Below are 20,142 nucleotides of genomic sequence, written 5' to 3' on the forward strand. Positions count from 1 at the left end.
CGCTACTATGTCAGACACTGTCTGACTATACTAAAACAAATATCCTACTCCAACTCTAGAATAAGAGTACCCAAAGCCTTAAAATAGGACCACGAGGGCGAAGGAGAGAATTCGGAATTGGCAAGAAATGAATGCCTCGAACCTTATATTTATAGGCATCGATCGGAACCTCCGATCCTCGATCGGAACGTCCGATCCTGCCATCGGAGCTTCCGAACATCCTTATCTGCCACATGTCAAAATCTTACTGGTTGACTTCGGATAGGGGTGATCGGAGCTTCCGATCCTGTTCGGAGCTTCCGATCAACCACACGTCATGGATGACGTAATTCGATCGGAGCTTCCGATCGTTCATCGGAGCTTCCGATCTGTCTGATCCTCCGGACCATTTCTGATCATTTTGGGTCTATTTCCGGGCTTCGTTAATCCATTTAGAAGTCTCCTTAATCATGTTTTTCTAAATCTATCATGATCACACGATAATTACTCATTATCGTTAATTTTGGATATGGGCCACTACATTCCCACCACCTTAAAAGGATTTCGTCCTCGAAATCTAAGGTAAACCTCGGACCTATAGTATAAACCATTCGTCCAATTCATTAGTAGTTCATGTTCAAAACATCTGGTCAAATAACCTTCGACAATACCAAACCTCGCTAAACCTGCAAGGTCTGTTCATTCACTGAACCACATCAGAACATAAACTCGATTTGTCCTCAAATCTTGTTCATATCCTACATCAAACAAAGATAAGTCAGAAACATTAAATGTAGTACTCACATTATACTCACCTGGCAAATCTAGTTTGTAGGCATTGTCGTTGATTCGCTCCATGACTTGAAAAGGACCATCCCCTCAAGGTAACAACTTTGAATGCCTCTTCTCTGGAAAATGCTTTTTTCTCAGTTGCAACCAAACTCAATCACCGGATTCAAAGACAACCTTCTTTCTTCCTTTATTCGTTGTCTTAGTATACTGCAAATTCTTCTTCTCGATATTCTCACGTACTTTCTCATGCAAGTTCTTCACAAATTCAGCTTTCTTCTTTCCATCCATATTAACCCTTTCAATCATATGTATCGACAACAAATCCAATGGAGTCAATGAGTTAAAACCATAAACAACTTCAAAAGGTGAATAATTCTTAGTAGAATGCACACTACGATTATAAGCAAATTCAATAAACGGCAAACAATCTTTCCAATTTTTCAAGTTCCTTTTAAGGATAGAGCGCAACAATGTTCCTAAAGTTCTATTAACTACCTCAGCCTGTCCATCAGTCTGTGGATGACAACTAGTAGAAAACAACAACTTAGTTCCAAGTTTACACCACAATGTTTTCCAAAAGTAACTTAAAAATCGAGTATCCCTATCAGAAATAATACTTCTAAGCATGCCATGCAATCTCATAATCTCATTAAAGAACAAATCTGCAACATGCGAAACATCATATGATTTGTGACATGCAATAAAATGTGCCAGTTTTGAAAACCTATCAACCACAACATAAATAGAATCCCTCCCCTTCTTAGACCTAGGTAACCCAAGAACAAAATCCATGGAAATATCAACTCGCGGTTCATTAGGTACTGGAAGTGGAGTATATAACTCATGTGGTTGTGATCTAGACTTTGCCCTCCTACAAGTCACACACCGCTCACACATCTTCTCAACATCATGTTTCATATGTGCCCAACAAAAATTCTCATGCAAAATTTGATATGTTTTAGCCACACAAAAATGCTCCATTAAACCACCACTATGCGATTCCCTAACAAGTAATTCTCGAATGGAAGACTTAGGAATACACAACTTATCTTCTTTAAACAAATAGTCATCATGCAAGTAAAACTTATCCTTTTGCTAAATGATATTAAAAGACTTCTCTTGCTCCTCGCCCCAATGGAACGAAACGTTTTTCTTGATAACCGCAGTCATGGGCACGGCTAATATACTAAAATCGTTCACGAACCTCCTATAAAAACTCACAAGTCCATGGAAACTTCGAATTTGACCAATGGACGTAGGCGTCGGACAATCCCGAATGACACTCACCTTTTCTTCATCCACTTTCACACCTTGTGCGCTCACAAAAAACCAAGAAATACGAGTTCGCTTGTTCAAAACACACATTTCTTCAAGTTGGCATATAATTGTTCAGCACACAATATGATTAGTACAACTCTCAAATGATCCACATGATCTTTCAAATATTTACTATATACCAAGATATCATCAAAATACACTACCACAAATTTTCCAATAAATGCACGCAAAACATGATTCATGAGACACATAAAAGTACTAGGTGCATTAGTCAAACCAAAAGGCATAACCATCTATTCATACAACCCATACTTTGTTTTAAATGCAGTTTTCCACTCGTCTCCCTTTCTCATCCTAATTTTATGATAACCACTCTTGAGATCAATTTTTCTAAACACACTAGCACCATGCAGTTCATCTAACATATCATCTAGTCTAGGAATAGGATACCTATACTTGATTGTAATGTTATTGATAGCCCTACAATCAACACACATACGCCAAGAACCATCTTTCTTAGGTACTAATAACATAGGTACAACACATGGTGGCATCGTCTCACGCACAAAACCTTTATCTAGAAGTTCACTTACCTGTCGTTGCAACTCCTTAGTTTCCTCCGGATTGCCTCTATAGGTTGGACGATTCGGCAATGAACTCCCGGGTACCAAGTCAATTTGGTGCTCAATCCCCCTCAAAGGTGGTAATCCCTAAGGTAGCTCCTCCGAAAATAAATCATCGAACTCCTGCAAGAGAGAAACAACAATGCTCGGAAGATCTCCGGCTATATCACTTGTGTTAAGGAGTAACTAATTATAAAATATCAACACAAGTGGAACATGAGAATTCAAAACATCTCTCAACTCACTCTTTTGGGTCATATATATTTTTTTTCAGCTTTTTTCTCTCAATTTTTTTTTCATCTATCTTTTTATCATTTTTTTTCTAAGGTCATCTCACTTTTTTGTTCACTATTTTTTTTGGCCTCATCTCTCTTTTTCTTTTTCATGTGATCCTCCAACACTTGCTTTGGAGTCATTTGTCAACAACACAATAGGTTCTTTTTTCATTACAAAAGAATATCTATTTTTAAACCCATCATGCACCACTCTTCTATCAAATTGTCACGGTCTCCCCAATAGAATATGAATGCTTGCATAGGGACCACATCCCACAAAACCTCATGAACATATTTGCCAATAGAAAATGGCACCACAACTCTCCTATTAACTCTCACTTCCGCGCAGTCATTGAACCATTGCAACCTATATGGTTAAGGATACTTTACAAGAGTCAACCCCAATTTTTCCACAAGTTTGCAACTCGCAACATTGGTACAACTACCTTCATCAATAATAAGACTGCACACCTTTCCATTCACAAAACAACGAGTATGAAAAAGATTTTCCATCTGGCTCTCTTCTTCCTCCTTATGTTGTGCATTTAAAATTCTTCTAGTCACCAATAATTCACCAACAACAGCCCCAAATCCATCCTCATCATCAGGATCTACTAACGCATGCATATCATCATAATTTTCCCCATCACTTTCAAACTCCACATCACTACAAGCATTCATAATCATCAACTTCTTATTAGGGCATTGGCTAGAAATATGGCCAATTCCTTGACATCTAAAACATTTAATATCTTTAGATCGAGTACTAGAAGTTTCAGATGTACCTTTTACCACTTTCTTTGGTGCCTCCAATTTGGTGTCAGATTTTGATTTGTACACCGGCTTGTTATCCTCCCGTTTTGCAACGCTTGGATGCTAAGATGTCGACGATCCCCCACCGGAATGTAATCGACCAACTCCTCTTCTCTTAAACTGATGTTCCACCTTCATGGACATCTGCACCATCTCATCTAAATCAATACAGTGACGAAGCTCCACTTGATCTTGTATTTCTCTATTCAAACCACACAAGAATCGAGCCATTATAGCTTCATTATCTTCCTCAATGTTGGTCCAGATCATCGTGGTCTCCAACTCCTTGTAGTAATCCTCCATGCTCCTTGGACCCTGCCTCAAAGTCTGTAGACGCCTATACATTTCACGATAATAATGGTTAGGTACAAAATGCTTCTTCATGACACGCTTAATCTCTTCTCACGTTTCGATAGGAGGCTCTCCACACCTCATTCTATTGGTCACTAATTGATCCCACCAGATTAATGCATAATCTACAAACTCAGCCACCGCCAACCTCACTTTCTTAAGATCAGAATAGTGATGGCAATCAAACACAAACTCCACACGCTTCTCCCATTCCAGGTACGCCTCCGGATCAGATTTTCCATGAAACGCTGGAATTTTCATCTTAATGCTACTAATATTCTCATCCTCTTTATTACTCTCCATATATTTTCCACGCACCGCTTCTCGCCTATGTCTACCCCCATGTACTCTTCTCTTCTCATCCCAATTTTCATCATAACTCTCCTCATCATCCTCAAAATCATTTTCCTTCCTATTTTTATTTTTTTTCCACTACCACTACTCTCATCCAATTTACTCATCCGCTCATGAAGAGGCTCCAACTCCGACCTCATCACTTTAGTAAATTTTCCCATCAATGCCTCCATTTGAACCTTGAAAATTCCTTGGTTCACACTCACACTCTCACTAACATTTTATTAGGATTCATGGTACCTGCAAGAAAATCGTTAGTAATAGATTTTCTCACACAAGTTCTCACAGTTCAATCCAAACGAATCACTCCAACACTCCTTTTTTCAATCAAATTTGTGGTAAAGCCTTGCTTTGTAAAGTAAAGAATCAAACCTTCAAGTTCAAAACTTTTAGACGCTTGAAAATTGACTTACACAAAGATTGCACAAACACAAGTAAGGAATTTTATCGACAAATTGATTTTGACTCGAACCCAAGGATGAACGACGACAAAGGAATTGGCCACAAGTTACTTTGCTTCTTCTTTTTTTTTTTGAAGATTTTTGGCCGATTTTTATTTTTATTTTTTGAATTTATAACTTGTAGTACAAGACACGAGACTTGGATAACATGTTTGAAAGAAAAGACACAGAAATTTGATATGAGATAGACGAAGATCGAAGAACAAAGAACGAGGAACGAAGAAAAAAAATATAGATTAAAGAAGGATACGACTTACTTGTATCAAAAACTTGGCTTTGATACCAAATGATATGAATCCTGATGAGTAAGATTAGAAAACACGATTATAAATTAAATCGCATCCTCTAATCAATAACCAAAAGATCCAAGGTGTTTTTCCAATCTTTAAAACAAGTAAAATTGATGGAATTTTGGATTTCCACCTTTCATCGACAAAACGATTAACAACAAAAATCACGACAATCGAAACCAAACAAAACCTTCAGATAACTTGTATCTGACAATCTTCAGTAAGAAATCAATCGACAAACGTTTCCAAGTAATTAACTGAGAAAGTTTGATTTGAAAAAGCCAAAGCAAAGCTTTGAATAAAATTCTTGAGAGAATTTCAATAATTTGTGTATAAACTGAAACTGAATTATTATTAATGAAAATAACAAAAGTATTTATAGTTTACAATCAAAAAATAAAAGATAACGCAAAATATAGCCTAAAGATATCAAATATATCATCTAGAAAGTTTCCTAGTATAATTAAAACTTTCAAAAATAGGCAAATAACATTAAAATATCAAAATCCCGATCACACACACAACACGCCAAAGTGTGTGTACATTTCCGAAAAAAACTCGCTCGCTCAAGCGGATGTGCATGCTCGCTCGAGCGAGGAAGACTATGCCTCGCACTTGTCCCTGCGCTCGCTCGAGCGGACGTGTATGCTCGCTCGAGCGAGAAACACTCTGCCCGAAACTTTCAATGCGCTCGAGCGAGACCTCTTCTGCCTCAATTTTATTTTCTTCACTGTTTTTGACTCCCAACACTTCAAGAACACATAGGCAACTTTCAAATTGATCTTCAAGTGCTCCAACTCTATCTTGATAATTTAACATCAACATTTGAAGTGTCTTCTTGAATTCGTTAGCTCGACTCCTCGTTATCGGTCATCGTGGCAACTCCAATGGATCTCGAACTCCCCTTGCCACTCGATCCACATTTGAGCTATCCATGATCACATCAAGAGAGGACTGCTTTGACAAAAGAACATTATGCAACAATGACTCAAAATATGAAAAACAAGTTTGAAATGAGGATGATGGAGCACGAGATGAGGGTGAGGGAACAAGAAAGAATGGAGCTGGAGCATGAAAATCGAATCATGGAAAAAGATGTTAATGATCCAAGTCTTACTGACATTCAACGTCAGTATTACATAAAAATGCAAGAACAAATTTTTTAAAAAAAATTCAATTAGTAATTTATTTCGGTGGTATTTCATTATATTTTCTTCGGTTGTAATCTTTTAAATTTTTTTATTTTTTTTCATTTCTTGTCTTTTGTTATTGTGTGTAGTTTTTATTTTGTTTGTTTTTATATTTCAAATATGTTTTAAATTTTAATTATGTGTATTTTAAATTTATTATATTTATGTGAAATTTTATTATGTTTAAAGAAAAATATTAAATATAATAAAAATATAATATTTCAACATCACCATTACAACATCACCACACCATTGTAGAAATGTATAATGAATTTATCAACACTGACATCATCATGCGATCAAGTTGCCAACTTCACCACACCAACTTTATCACATCCTTGAACATGCTCTAAAAGAGTTCTAGTAAAGTTGATTCTTTAGGCTAAACAGTCGTGTTTGAGAGAGTTTTTAAGAAAATACTTCTCAACTTTTTCTTAATAAAATTTTGAAAAATTTCAAAATTTTATTAAGGAAAAGTTGAGAAGTGATTCATAAAAGTTCTCTCAAACACTATCTAATAGAGTGAACCTTGCATATTTAAATATTTAAACAATGAAAGTTCAGAATATTCTAAATAGTTCCACGGACAATATTTCAAGTATTAATTGTATTACAAGTAGTTTATCAAAATAACGTTGAAATTCTGGATGAGAAATTTGTACAAAAGTTATTGAAAAATAGCTGATTCGTAACTACAAATTCAAATCATGCTCATATATACATATATTTTAGAGTCAAAATTAAATTAATATGGTTATATACACTTGATTCTTAATTAATAGACTAAAAATGATAATTTTCAAGAAACTTTATGTATATCAACGATTTGAGCATCTCGATGCAATAATTTTGAAGTAGATTTTTCTATATGAGACGGTCTAATTGATTTGTTCAAATATATGTGACGAGTCAATCTGAGCCATATACCTACATTAAAAAGTGAGATTTTTTAATAGATTCGATCATGTCAAAAATCTTACGGAATTGATATTTGAGAGGATCTCATATAAGTTTGCCTGAATAATTTGGTAAGTATAATACATATATTTATAATAAAATTAAAAGTAATGATAATATAAAGAAAAATACTGACAATAATCGATGTGAAGGCTAAACAAAATTTAAGTAAATTATATATAAGAAATTATATTTGTGTTTAAAAGATTAGTTTTGAAACATCACTCAAATATAAGTACTAAATTAAATATTATACCCATTAGTAATCGGGAAAAGAAAATAAAAAAGAGAAGAAAAAAGAAAAAAGAAAAACCCTATATACGCGTAATATATTTCTTCTTTTGTCCGTCACTCAAATATAAGTAATAAATTAAATATTATACCCATTAGTAATCGGGAAAATAAAAGAAAAAAGAAAAAAGGAAAAAAGAAAAAAGAAAAAAGAAAAACCCTATATACGCGTAATATATTTCTTCTTTTGTCCGTCACCTTAATCTTCGCCGTTTTATCATCCACTAGTCTACCTATCAACACAGTTTTAGTTATTGTTATTATTACAAAATCTAAAGTAAAAACTTTTCTTGCAAAGATCCAAAGCACTCAGCATCACAAAACAAATCCGCCGTTCTTCCTCAATTGTTACAAATTCTTTGAAAAAACCCATCTGATTTTTTCAAGCTTTTTTAGCATACATCACTGCCCAAATCAAGGAACAAAAGTTGGGTTTGTGCCGAATTACAATAGCCCATTTATCTAAATATTCTTTAGTCGAGGTAGATTCATCTGAAATGGTCAGATCTTTTTTTTTTATGACGATGTGGTTGGTGCACAAATCTTTTTTGACCGTGTTTTTGCCATGTATAAATGTGCTAGCCGGGCACTGAAATGTGCTTTTACTATTTCTTCTTGGGTTCGCCGGCTTTGTTGCTATTTAATTTTGTTTGGTGACGAGTCGCTAGTTTTCTTTTCTATACCTGGTCTTGGGATGGATTTTGAACTGCTAGATCCCATTTGGAGTTCAGAAAGAGACGTAAAATTGTGTGTTTTTAGTAGTTATTTTTATGAAATTAGCGTGTAAGAAAATGTTTTATCGGAAGATTATTAGACCCGGTCGCATTAGCTTTTGTATTACAGTTGTAATTATTATTTTTATATTTTAGCTTACCATTTGTATGTGTGTGAACGTTTGAGGTATTAAATTAGTATTTGTTTTTGATAGTTTCTTACACGTCTTTGGGAGGCCGTGTCCTTGTTTTTATATGGAGGACACTCTTCTTTTTAAGCATCGGGAGACTAAGTATTAGATGGGAAGCTGTTGATCCTTTTCTCCCTATCCCGTTTTTTATTATCTTATTATATGTGTCCGCCATGGTCTGATCGGAAGTTTTGAATTGATTTTCTTTGTTTGAAGAAATTTTTGGGTTTTGAGATTTGTTGGGATTCTTAGAAAGTTTAGATCTTCTGAAGGTATGATGTGTGATCTTGGTATTCATTTTTATCATTCTACTTTTACAAGATTATTGGTGCTTATTCCTGTTATTCTACTTTTTGAAGATTTTAGGTACTTTTATCTGTAGTCTTAGTTTTAGTATATTTTTCCTTTAGATTAGTGGAGAGGATTTGAAATTTGGCCCCAAAAGCAGTAACTCTTTATTCCTTTTGTTCAAAAAAAGTAGACGACTTTGCATAAAAAGAAAATATTTTAATCTCGTTTTAAGTTATAGTACTATTTATCCAGTAAATAGTATTCGATCGTTCTGTGTTTTACTTAATGAAGATTAAGATGATCTCTGTTGTTAAAGAAGAAGTTTTGCAAGACTGAAAATTTATGGTGCGTCTCGAAAAGAGTGCCTTAGGAAAAAGATTAATCACTCTTGAATTTGAATTCTTGTGAAACAATCATTGTGTTTTTATATTTTCCATCTTCTTCTTCTTCTTTTAATGGTTTTCTCTTGATTTTCAGGTTCCGTTGACAAATATATGATTTTGTTGTGAAAATATCAGTAGAATGGCTGGAAGATCCTTCAAACCTTCTGATCCAAATACCGGGAGGGGTCCAATTCCTCCAACTGTGACCTTTTCGAGGAGGACATCATCAGGTCGCTATGTCAACTTGTCGAGGGATAGTCTTGATAGTGAGATGAGTGGTGTTGAATTCTCGGAGTATACTGTACATATACCACCAACACCTGATAATCAGCCCATGGATCCGGCACTGTCAATGAGGGTGGTGGATCATCCTCCAATATCACAGAGGGTTGAGGAACAGTATGTATCGAGTTCTTTGTTTACTGGTGGATATAATAGTGTTACCCGTGCACACTTGATGGATAAGGTGATTGAATCTGAAACTAATCATCCCCAGATGGCTGGTACAAAAGGTTCCTCATGTTCGATCCCAGGCTGTGATGGGAAAGTCATGAGTGATGAGAGGGGGGAAGATCTTCTTCCATGTGAATGTGATTTCAAGATTTGTAGGGATTGTTTCATTGACGCGGTGAAGACTGCTGATGGGATTTGCCCAGGATGTAAAGAACCATATAAGAATACCGAAATTCCTACAAGCTCAGTGGAACCTGGTCAGCCGTTACCTCTTCCGTCAAATGTTGGCATGTCAAAGATGGAGAGGAGGTTGTCATTGATGAAATCGGCCAACAGATCAGCAATGATGAGGAGCCAATCGGGGTTGGCGAGGAGCCAAACAGGGGTGGAGTTTGATAATAATCGATGGTTGTTTGAGACTAAGGGAACTTATGGATACGGCAATGCCATATGGCCGAAGGATGGCGGATTTATGGATGACAAAAGTGAGTCTGGTGAGCCTCCCGAACTTCTCAACAAGCCATGGAGGCCACTCACTCGTAAATTGAAGATACCAGCTGGTGTACTCAGTCCATATCGGTAACAATGTGTCCTTTCATTCTTGTTAATGCTGTTACTATTACGATTCTATTTTTTAGGTAAAAATCAGATTGATATCTGATTTACAGCGAGCATTTGAAGGAATAGAATTAGTTAATAATGGAGGTAATACAAAGGTGATGTAGATATTTGGCAGATTGTGACATTTTAAAAAGTGGGCCAATTATCTTTTTAGCAGCACTTACCTGTTGAGTTGATATTGCCTTCACTGTGCTAAGGATTCGTATCAAAATATATGCATGCAAAAAATAATGCGTGCTGATGCTTCAGTAGGCTAATCTGCTGATGCTGGGGTTTATGGGAATATCTTTTATGAAAATGTGTTGCATTATAAAAGCAGTAAAAAAATTTGAGATTATGGGTTATATGAAGTTTTGTTTGTAGTTGTCTTCGACTTTGAAGGATTGTGTTTTTTATTTGATAACAGTCTAAAAAATATTGTCAGCATATCCTTTCTGTTTTGTATGTATTTTCTGCAGCATATGAATCAACTTTACGATCGCTTTTTTATTTTTTATTTGGAAACTTTCTCCTCTAGATGTTCTTTTATTGTTCTTAAATTAGTGACTAACCCTTCTGTCTGTTGTTTGGATCTTTAGTTGTGATAAAGACTAACAAGAATCTCCTGTAATTATACAATTCCAGACTCTTGATTTTTGTACGTATGGCTGTTCTCGGATTATTTCTTGCTTGGAGAGTCAAAAATCCCAATGAGGATGCAAGATGGCTGTGGCTGATGTCTGTAATCTGTGAGATTTGGTTTGCCTTCTCGTGGTTACTTGATCAGCTTCCAAAGTTCTTTCCTGTTAATCGCGCTACTGATCTTAATGTCTTGAAAGAAAAATTTGAAACACCAAGTCCTGCAAATCCCACCGGAAAATCTGATCTACCAGGAATAGATATGTTTGTTTCCACAGCTGATCCTGAAAAGGAACCGCCACTTGTTACAGCAAACACTATTTTGTCCATTCTCGCAGCAGATTATCCTGTCGAGAAGCTTTCTTGCTATGTTTCTGATGATGGAGGTGCCCTCCTAACATTTGAGGCTATGGCAGAAGCTGCAAGTTTTGCTAATCTATGGGTGCCATTTTGTCGGAAACATGATATTGAACCCAGGAATCCTGAATCTTATTTCTCCTTGAAAAAAGACCCTTTTAAGAACAAGGTGCTTCCGGATTTTGTCAAGGACCGTAGAAGGGTTAAACGTGAGTATGATGAGTTCAAGGTTAGAATCAATGGACTTCCTGATTCAATTCGTCGTCGCTCAGACGCTTATAATGCTAGAGAAGAAATCAAGGCCATGAAGCTTCGGAGAGAGGCCAGTGATGATGAACTAATGGAACCTCTGAAGGCCTCTAGAGCAACATGGATGGCAGATGGCACACATTGGCCAGGAACCTGGATGGTTTCTGCTCCCGAACACTCTAAAGGTGACCATGCTGGAATCATACAGGTAATTTTAAAAGACCTGGTGAATATTACAATCTTTTACTAATTTGTCTTTATCAGGTGGAGGTATCAATTGTTAGTCCGGGATTCCTTATCTCTTCCCAATGACCCTCTTTCTTTTGTGAAATACTTTCCTTTGTAGACATTCATGACTTGTGCCCTCCCATTTGTTTTCGGTACTTGGTCAGAGCATCTTCAGTATCTTATCCGCTCTTCACAATTCTTAAGTGCTTTGTTGTGCACTTTGTTTATACTTTTGGCCAGTCAATCTCAAATCTCACCGTTCCTTATAAAAACTGATCCACCTTGTGACATCATAATTAAGGGGCCGTTTTATTTATCCTTTTACGACTTCTGGAACAATAGCTCATTAGTTTTCCTGCTTGTTTTATCAGACAAGATATTTGACCTGGTTGTTCTTAATGGTCTTGATGTTGTTTGGGCTATGTAAATTGCAGGTAATGCTGAAACCTCCAAGCGATGAACCTCTACACGGCACGGAGGACAGCAGTCCACTTGATTTTACCGAAGTAGATATCCGACTCCCCTTGCTTGTGTATGTTTCTCGGGAAAAACGACCTGGGTATGATCACAATAAGAAAGCCGGGGCCATGAATGCATTGGTTCGAGCCTCAGCGATCATGTCCAATGGCCCCTTTATACTAAATCTTGATTGTGATCACTACATCTACAATTCCCAGGCAATAAGAGAAGGCATGTGTTTTATGATGGACCGTGGTGGAGACCGACTTTGCTATGTTCAGTTTCCTCAAAGATTTGAGGGAATAGACCCATCCGACCGTTACGCAAATCACAATACAGTATTCTTTGATGTCAACATGCGTGCTCTGGATGGACTTCAGGGTCCGGTTTATGTTGGCACTGGGTGCCTTTTTCGACGGACTGCGCTTTATGGCTTTGACCCGCCTCGTTCAAAAGACCATTCTGGCTGTTGCAGCTGTTGTTTCACTCGTCGGAAGAAAAATGCATCCATTTCTTCAGCACCCGATGAGCACCGGGCACTTAGAATGGGGGATCCTGATGATGAGGAAATGAATCCTTCTCTTTTCTCTAAACGGTTTGGTAACTCGAGTTTCCTGATCGATTCCATTCCAGTTGCAGAATTTCAAGGTAGACCACTTGCAGATCACCCTGCTGTGAAAAATGGACGACCTCCTGGTGCTCTAACAATTCCAAGGGAACTTCTTGATGCATCCACTGTTGCAGAGGCTATCAGTGTTATCTCCTGTTGGTACGAAGACAAAACTGAATGGGGCAATCGGGTGGGGTGGATTTATGGCTCAGTGACAGAAGATGTGGTGACAGGATACCGCATGCACAACCGAGGATGGAAGTCTATATACTGCGTCACCAAGAGGGATGCTTTCCGTGGCACTGCACCTATTAACCTGACAGACCGGCTGCATCAAGTGCTTCGATGGGCCACAGGTTCAGTTGAGATATTTTTTTCACGGAATAATGCAATTCTAGCTAGTCCTAAGATGAAACTTCTACAAAGGGTGGCTTATCTTAATGTGGGCATATATCCGTTTACGTCCTTGTTTCTAATTGTCTATTGTTTCCTCCCGGCATTGTCGCTCTTCTCCGGGCAATTCATTGTCCAGACTCTAAACGTCACATTCTTGACTTACCTTCTTGTAATCACCTTAACTCTCTGCATGTTGGCTGTGCTCGAAATCAAGTGGTCCGGTATAAATCTCGAAGACTGGTGGAGGAATGAGCAATTCTGGTTGATCGGGGGAACAAGTGCGCATCTTGCTGCTGTTCTACAAGGGCTGCTAAAGGTGGTGGCCGGAATTGAAATTTCATTCACATTGACGTCGAAATCCGCTGGCGATGAGAATGACGATGATTTCGCCGATCTTTATATCTTAAAATGGTCGTCTCTAATGATTCCCCCCATTACTATCATGATAACAAACTTGATTGCTATAGCGGTAGGCGTGAGCAGGACGATTTACAGTGCTATACCGCAGTGGAGCCGTTTGCTTGGGGGCGTTTTCTTTAGCTTCTGGGTTTTAGCTCATTTGTATCCATTCGCGAAAGGGTTGATGGGACGAAGAGGTCGGACACCAACTATCGTGTTTGTCTGGTCGGGACTTATAGCGATCACCATTTCTCTTCTCTGGGTCGCGATTTCTCCACCAGCCGGGAGTACCCAAATAGGAGGGTCTTTTCAGTTTCCATGAGTTTTTGAGGAGGCTAAAATGTTCTGGACCATCCGTCAGAAGATGTTATCATTTATTTTGTTTTGTATGGTATATTATACTCTAAACCTTGAGGTAAAAGACGAAGCATACATTCTTTTGTGATGTTTAGGGATTTTATGTAGAATATCAACTTTTTATTCATTAATTTTTTTCCCTCTAAAATGTTTGGACCTGGATGACCGTTATACTGAGATACCGTTTGGTACATGAGATGAAGGTCGGATGAGACACAAATTTTTATTCATTTCATGTTTCTCTCATTTTTTAATTAACCCAATGATATCTCATGGCCCGGTATGAGATTAGATGTAGGTTTGATGACAAATATCTCTTCACCCATGGTATTAGTGGAAGATGAGTGTCATATAAGTGACATTGTGTGAAATTGACAATGACAATTAAGAGAATAAACACAATAATCCTACAAAATAAAAAATATATAAAACAACATATTATTCATAATTATGTCTTGCTTATCCATATCTCATCATGTTTTTATTTATCTATCGTACATCTCATCCATGATACCAAACGGTATCTGAGGGGACTTATAAGTTGCTTTTTCAAGGCTGCTGCTATCGCGTTGGGTTTGTTCGAGCTTTGACTTGATGAAATATCACAGAGGATTTTAATCTTGATTCGACAGAAGAGTCAAGTAGGTGTTTTTTTGTGAGACAGGTTCCTTTTATTTAACAGCCATCAACGAAAGAGATGCAAAATTGATTCTTCACTCTCCTAAGCTACACAAGAACGGTTTACCCCATTAGTTTTTTCTGAAATTAATCCCATCTTTTATCGTAGACAGACATCATCTGAATAATTTCTTTTAACCACAATATTTCAAAACACACATTCCATAATGATATCAGATATCGGTTATTTCACAGTCACGACCATAAAACTTACAAGTTCATATAACAAGATTGATGGCTCATAGATGGAATCAAACTCGTCTCCCCATCATGAACATTGTAAACCTTCAGAAAATTACCACTGCTTGAATTAGCTATACATCAATTTCGCGACATTGCAATGCAGACTTCCAAAGCACCAAATTACGACATCAGCGATCATGAAAAAAAAATACCTATCTAGCTGTTAATGAAGGTATATTTGGATTCAACGTAACTTTCTGTATCCCAAAGAAATGATCCAAATGTAACAGCCTCCAGAATCAGCAGTGTCAGTCCAGAAAATGTTACAGAAACAACTTCATCATTTGATGCATCAAGGGTACCACTTTGTGTGACCATAATATCGGGCCTTCCAAACAATGCCTGTGTTTGCTTTTCAATCAAAGATAGTGCTTCTTTAGATCTTATGGTTGCGTACCGTTGAAGTGTTTCTGCGTCCAAATACATCACATAGGATCTCAACTTGTATGATTTTTCTTTGGTGCCAGAATCTATGATGTGTTCCCCATCACCATCATCAGGATACATGTGTATTAATGAATCGGGATCCCAGAGTTGCTTTTCTGATGTGGGATGTTCTGACTTTACCAGATCTTCACCAAAACCTTCAGGAAGGGTGTTCATAGATTGCTCAAGTTGGAAACGTTCGTCTACCCTTCTTAGAAAATACCCATACATAATTGAAGCAGCATAAAGCTTGCCAAGCTTTATTTTACTGATCTGTATGATTGTATCTACAGATTCTACAACACGCTCCCCGAGAACAAGAGACAGGTGGCTAAGTATCATCTCAAATGCCTCTGCAGAGTGCACAGATTCCAGCTTTTCTTCTTGATCTGGCCAAATATCCACTCTTCCAGCAGGATATGAAGTAGTTATTTGGGGGTTCATTGAAATATCATTCTCCACAAATCTTTGCACGATTAAGCAGTAGACTATATCTTCCAGTGTTTTCCTCCAATCTTTCTCCTTTACTTCAGCTATTCTCCTAAAATTAATAAAGATTGTGCTCAAACTCATACAATAAGCAATGATGGTTACAAATATGGCATGAATCCATTACATTATCTTTTTCCGTAACTTCTGAATGGAAGCTAGAAAAGATACGAATGCCAATGATTATCATTTTAAATACTGTCGATTATGCACACAAGATCTAAAGCAAAGATCAAAATAATTCATCTGAAACAACCGAAAGGCGAAAAGTGAAAAGTTTTATTTGAACAATACAGGAAATTTCAGAAGTGTTGGGCATTCTACCACATAGTTTCTTGACATAAATTTGTGCTTAATGTCAAGTATTTTATCTTCTCATTCTCATCTCAAACATCCCTCAACGGTTTTCATTTAACTTCTAGTCGCTAGTTAAGGCCATAAATGTATGTTATCCTGGCAACCTCCACACATGCATGATAATGGGTGGAACACCATGAAAGTGGTACAGATACTTCTACATCGAGAAACTGTTATATACCAATTTCAAAATAAGCCAGGAAATCTTCTCCGGAAAGACCATCTGAACTTCATTTTTTGAAGGTTAGTAGGAGCCATATATAAAAGCATTATTATTGCAGAAGTCAACTTCAGAATTTGCTTTTTCTCGAACATTTATGACTTAGTTATTTGTTTACAATGTCGGCTAGATCATACCATTGTGTACTATGTATAGAAAATTCAAGTGCATGCAGTAAATTGGTAAGAGACAACTAAAGCAGAACACGAAATTAAGAGACCTCCATTTTTCATCTTAATCGGGTGAGCAGTTATACTCAACTGGTTTACTTTAACCTATATTAAGTCCTAGTCAGACAATCTGGATGCAACTAGTGTTGCCCTCTATCCAGATTTCTACTCATAGGTAATTTCTCGACCATGAAAGAACCTAGACATTTACTGACATCTTTGTTCCTATGTCAACAAAACAAATGTAAATACAGATATTGTGAGAGCAAGTAGAAATTTATCCTAAGAAAAAGTAGAAAGTAAAGCTTTGAAAAATCGAAGGGGAAAAATAAATTTTAGTAAATTCTAATGAATATTGACATAAAAATCTTGAGAGAACTTGATCTTGCATGTTTGGAACTTCAGGGCGAATTCAGCTTGTATAGTTGACACATTCTACTGAATATAACCACAACACATAAAGTACCACAAATTACTGTATAATATAACTACTTCTCCAAACATGGCATCCAAGCATAATTTGCCTTGTAATATCATATAATGTTCCTGTAAACCAATCTATTAAGAGATGGTGGTTCACCGTCAGTTTGATCACCTAAGCAAGACTAACTATTGACTAAGGATTGGCCAATGGGAGTTTCATCTACAAAAGCAAGCTAGCTATCAGTGAGCACATAGGCTAAGAGCGGTGACACAGGAGTTTACCGGTTAACTTTATGCAGGAGATTGACAACTGAAAGTGCGGCACTTAAGCATCTTGTAGTCAAAATGCAATAATCACAAAACGCACCTTTTTCTTTCAACTGCTTTCCAGTAATAATTTCTACGTACGAAACATTAAACTTACCTTTTCAATAAGCAATCCTTCAGACTAGCTGTGAGTCCCTTAAACCAGTCAATTCAAGATGCTGGTATCTACATCTTTACATGCATAGACCAATGTAAGACCAGATGCAAAACATGTGCAGGCCTAAAGGTTAAAGTGCCAGTGAGTTACTTGGTCTAAGGGCATCCATTTTGTTTATTGGATAATTTGTAGTAAGTCTTATCATAACTTTGGCAACAAAATCCAACCTTACTGTCAACGATACTTATGATCAAACATGTGGCAAGCTATATGCTCAAACAAATCAAAATACTATCATTTTGTTAAGCACAGAACTAACACAACAAAATCATAGAGAATTAACACATACTTGTTGAGGAGATCTTGCGATGATGATGCAATCATCTCTCTTTGTGCATCCCTTTGACTCTGGAGATTCTCAAGCTGCTGATCAACAGTTACTAGAAGAAGATGTGGATGTGTTTGTAGAATCTGGGTCAAAAGCTGGCCTATAGGGGACTCGAGCTGAAGAGGAGCCACTGGAATCAAATTACCACCTGAATTTCCAGAGGTTCTCACCATGAACCTTCTAGTTCTCAACTTCTGTGACTGAAACTCTAGCTTGGAACCAGAAAAAGGGCAGGGCCAGTTCTACCAACAAAGCATAATTTAGACTATAACTTTGGAATTATCCAAATAGCACAAGAATCACCATCGAATTTAACAGAATTTTCAGTGGCGTTTTTTTTTGTATCAATACTCTTGGTGTGTTAGTTATGTCCCACATCGATTGGGTAAATATCCTTAGAGTTCAATATATAGACAAAGACAATCCCCCATCAGCTAGCATTTGGAATGGAGTTCGGTCCAAGTCCAAATTTTAACATGATATCAGAGCCCAAGGCCCACCGTTATGTGTTGGATTTCTCAAAGTTAGGGGTGTTCATCGGTCGGTTCGGTCCGGTTTTCGGTTTTTTATTTCGGTTTTTCCGATTTTCGGTTTTAGAAATATATAATCCGATATCCGAACCATTTTCCTTCGGTTCGGTTCGGTTTTTTACTAAATCGGTTCGGTTATTTCGGTCGGTTATTTCGGTTTTGATATAATTATTTTAATTAATATTATAAATATATTTTAAAATATAATATGTTATCTTTTAAATGATTTTTTTGTAAAATATTTAAATTCAAAGTCTAAATGACTTAAATAATCAACAATGAACTAAATATTATTAAAAATAACTCTTTATTCACTAGGTATCATCTCATAAAATATATAATATAAATAGTTATATAAATAAAATTATTAATTTAATAAAATTTCGGTTTTTTCGGTCGGTTCGGTTTTGAGATATATAATCCGAAACCGAACCAAATAAATTTCGGTTTTAATATTTATATCCAAATTTCAAATTTCGGTTTTCGGTTCGGTGTTTGGTTTTTCCGGTTTGGATTTTCGGTTTTTTCGGTTTTATCCGAAGTTTGAACACCCCTACTCAAAGTTGGGCTTTCATCCCATAGTTGGGTCACCCGTTAATGTCTCAAAGCTTCAGTTGTTTCATTCCTGAGCGTGAAAGAGATGTGTTGGTGTGTTAGTTGTGTAGACAATCTTCCCCTTGAGCTACTTTTTAGAGTTGAGTTAGGTCCAAGTTATTACTGGGCGTGAGAGAGGCGTATTGTTGTGTCAATTGTGTCCCATGTCGGTTGGATAAATATTCTTGGAGTTTGATATATAATTCTGCCGTTTAGCTAATTTTTTTGCTGGAGATAGGTCCAAGTTCAAAATATAACAAATACTACCATTTTTGCAAGCAATTTCATAGTTATATGCTATATATCATGCACCTATTTCAGTGAAATAGTGGTAATACACTCGGCTTCTCTTTTAATCAAAAACATATTTCAATTCTCCACTCTTCAAATCGATAAAAGGAAAACAAAAAAGCGGCACCACTTTTCACAATTCAATTTACACTTCAAACATTTGCGCACGAGTTTTTCCAGATCAAGAAAGTAAGTCCTTGCAAGCAAGAGTAATATTGTTTCGCTAGTATCCACAGAAAATTCAATTCCGGCATGCCGCTGCATCCGGTACAAAGAAAATCGTCCGCCTCACTTAAATTGTTAAAAAAACACGAGAACATATACTAACCAAACAATTATTAATCTCTTCAGCTACTGAATATCAGACCGAAAATACCATAAATACATCAATGAACGAGATATCCAGTCGATAGGGCATGGGCAACGGACATTTGTGAAAGAAGTATAGAAAGCTTACTCTGGAGGGCCAAAGTAAAGACTTGGCGTCGAATGATGACCTGCAATGCTTGAAATCCGGCGCCCTGCATCCGCCGGCCGGCGGGAGAACCGCCGGTACTTCTGATATTACGGCCGCGAATTGCATCATCTTTTGTCTCCCGCAATGTGCTAAGCAGATATTTTAAGCCCTTTTCATTATATTTATTTATATGTTTCATTTAATTATATGAATATGTTCAGCATGAGACCTGTCATAACCCGTCATTCTCACCACAAAATTTTAAATTTTATAACTTTTCTTCACAATCCTAAATTCAAAACATAATTTTTTTATGGATAGCACTTAGGAATGGCAACGGGGCGGATCTGAAGCTGGTTTGGCTAAACTCGAGACCCGCCCTCCTCTCTTTGGACCCGCCCCGCCTCGAAAACCCGACGAGTTCAATCTGAGTTAGACCCGTTGGAGTTGGACTGCCAAAAATTAAATATTTT

General features: G+C 36.9%; 2 protein-coding genes across 3 annotated transcripts; one reads left to right on the top strand and one right to left on the bottom strand.

Moving 5' to 3' along the window:
• The first annotated feature begins 7,883 nt into the window (after positions 1-7,883).
• On the top strand, positions 7,884-14,106 carry LOC140863241 (cellulose synthase-like protein D2). Of its 2 annotated transcripts, none has more exons than XM_073266527.1 (4): positions 7,884-8,136; positions 9,327-10,264; positions 10,931-11,738; positions 12,193-14,106. In XM_073266527.1, exons 2-4 carry the CDS (start codon positions 9,372-9,374, stop codon positions 13,942-13,944), a joined length of 3,453 nt encoding a protein of 1,150 aa, XP_073122628.1. In that variant the 5' UTR covers positions 7,884-8,136; positions 9,327-9,371; the 3' UTR covers positions 13,945-14,106. The 2 variants fall into 2 exon arrangements, with proteins under 2 accessions (XP_073122628.1, XP_073122627.1); XM_073266526.1 differs by lacking the exon at positions 7,884-8,136 and adding an exon at positions 8,225-8,830.
• A 683-nt stretch (positions 14,107-14,789) lies between these two features.
• On the bottom strand, positions 14,790-19,827 carry LOC140864347 (UV-B-induced protein At3g17800, chloroplastic). The gene is made up of 3 exons (XM_073268484.1): positions 19,670-19,827; positions 17,759-18,039; positions 14,790-15,867 (listed from the first exon to the last, which is right to left on the bottom strand). Exons 1-3 carry the CDS (start codon positions 19,796-19,798, stop codon positions 15,057-15,059), a joined length of 1,221 nt encoding a protein of 406 aa, XP_073124585.1. The 5' UTR covers positions 19,799-19,827; the 3' UTR covers positions 14,790-15,056.
• Between the last annotated feature and the right edge of the window lie 315 nt (positions 19,828-20,142).

The sequence above is a fragment of the Henckelia pumila genome, chromosome 4 (genome assembly GCF_033568475.1).
Source record: "Henckelia pumila isolate YLH828 chromosome 4, ASM3356847v2, whole genome shotgun sequence".
In the NCBI taxonomy this organism is placed as follows: Eukaryota; Viridiplantae; Streptophyta; class Magnoliopsida; order Lamiales; family Gesneriaceae; genus Henckelia; species Henckelia pumila.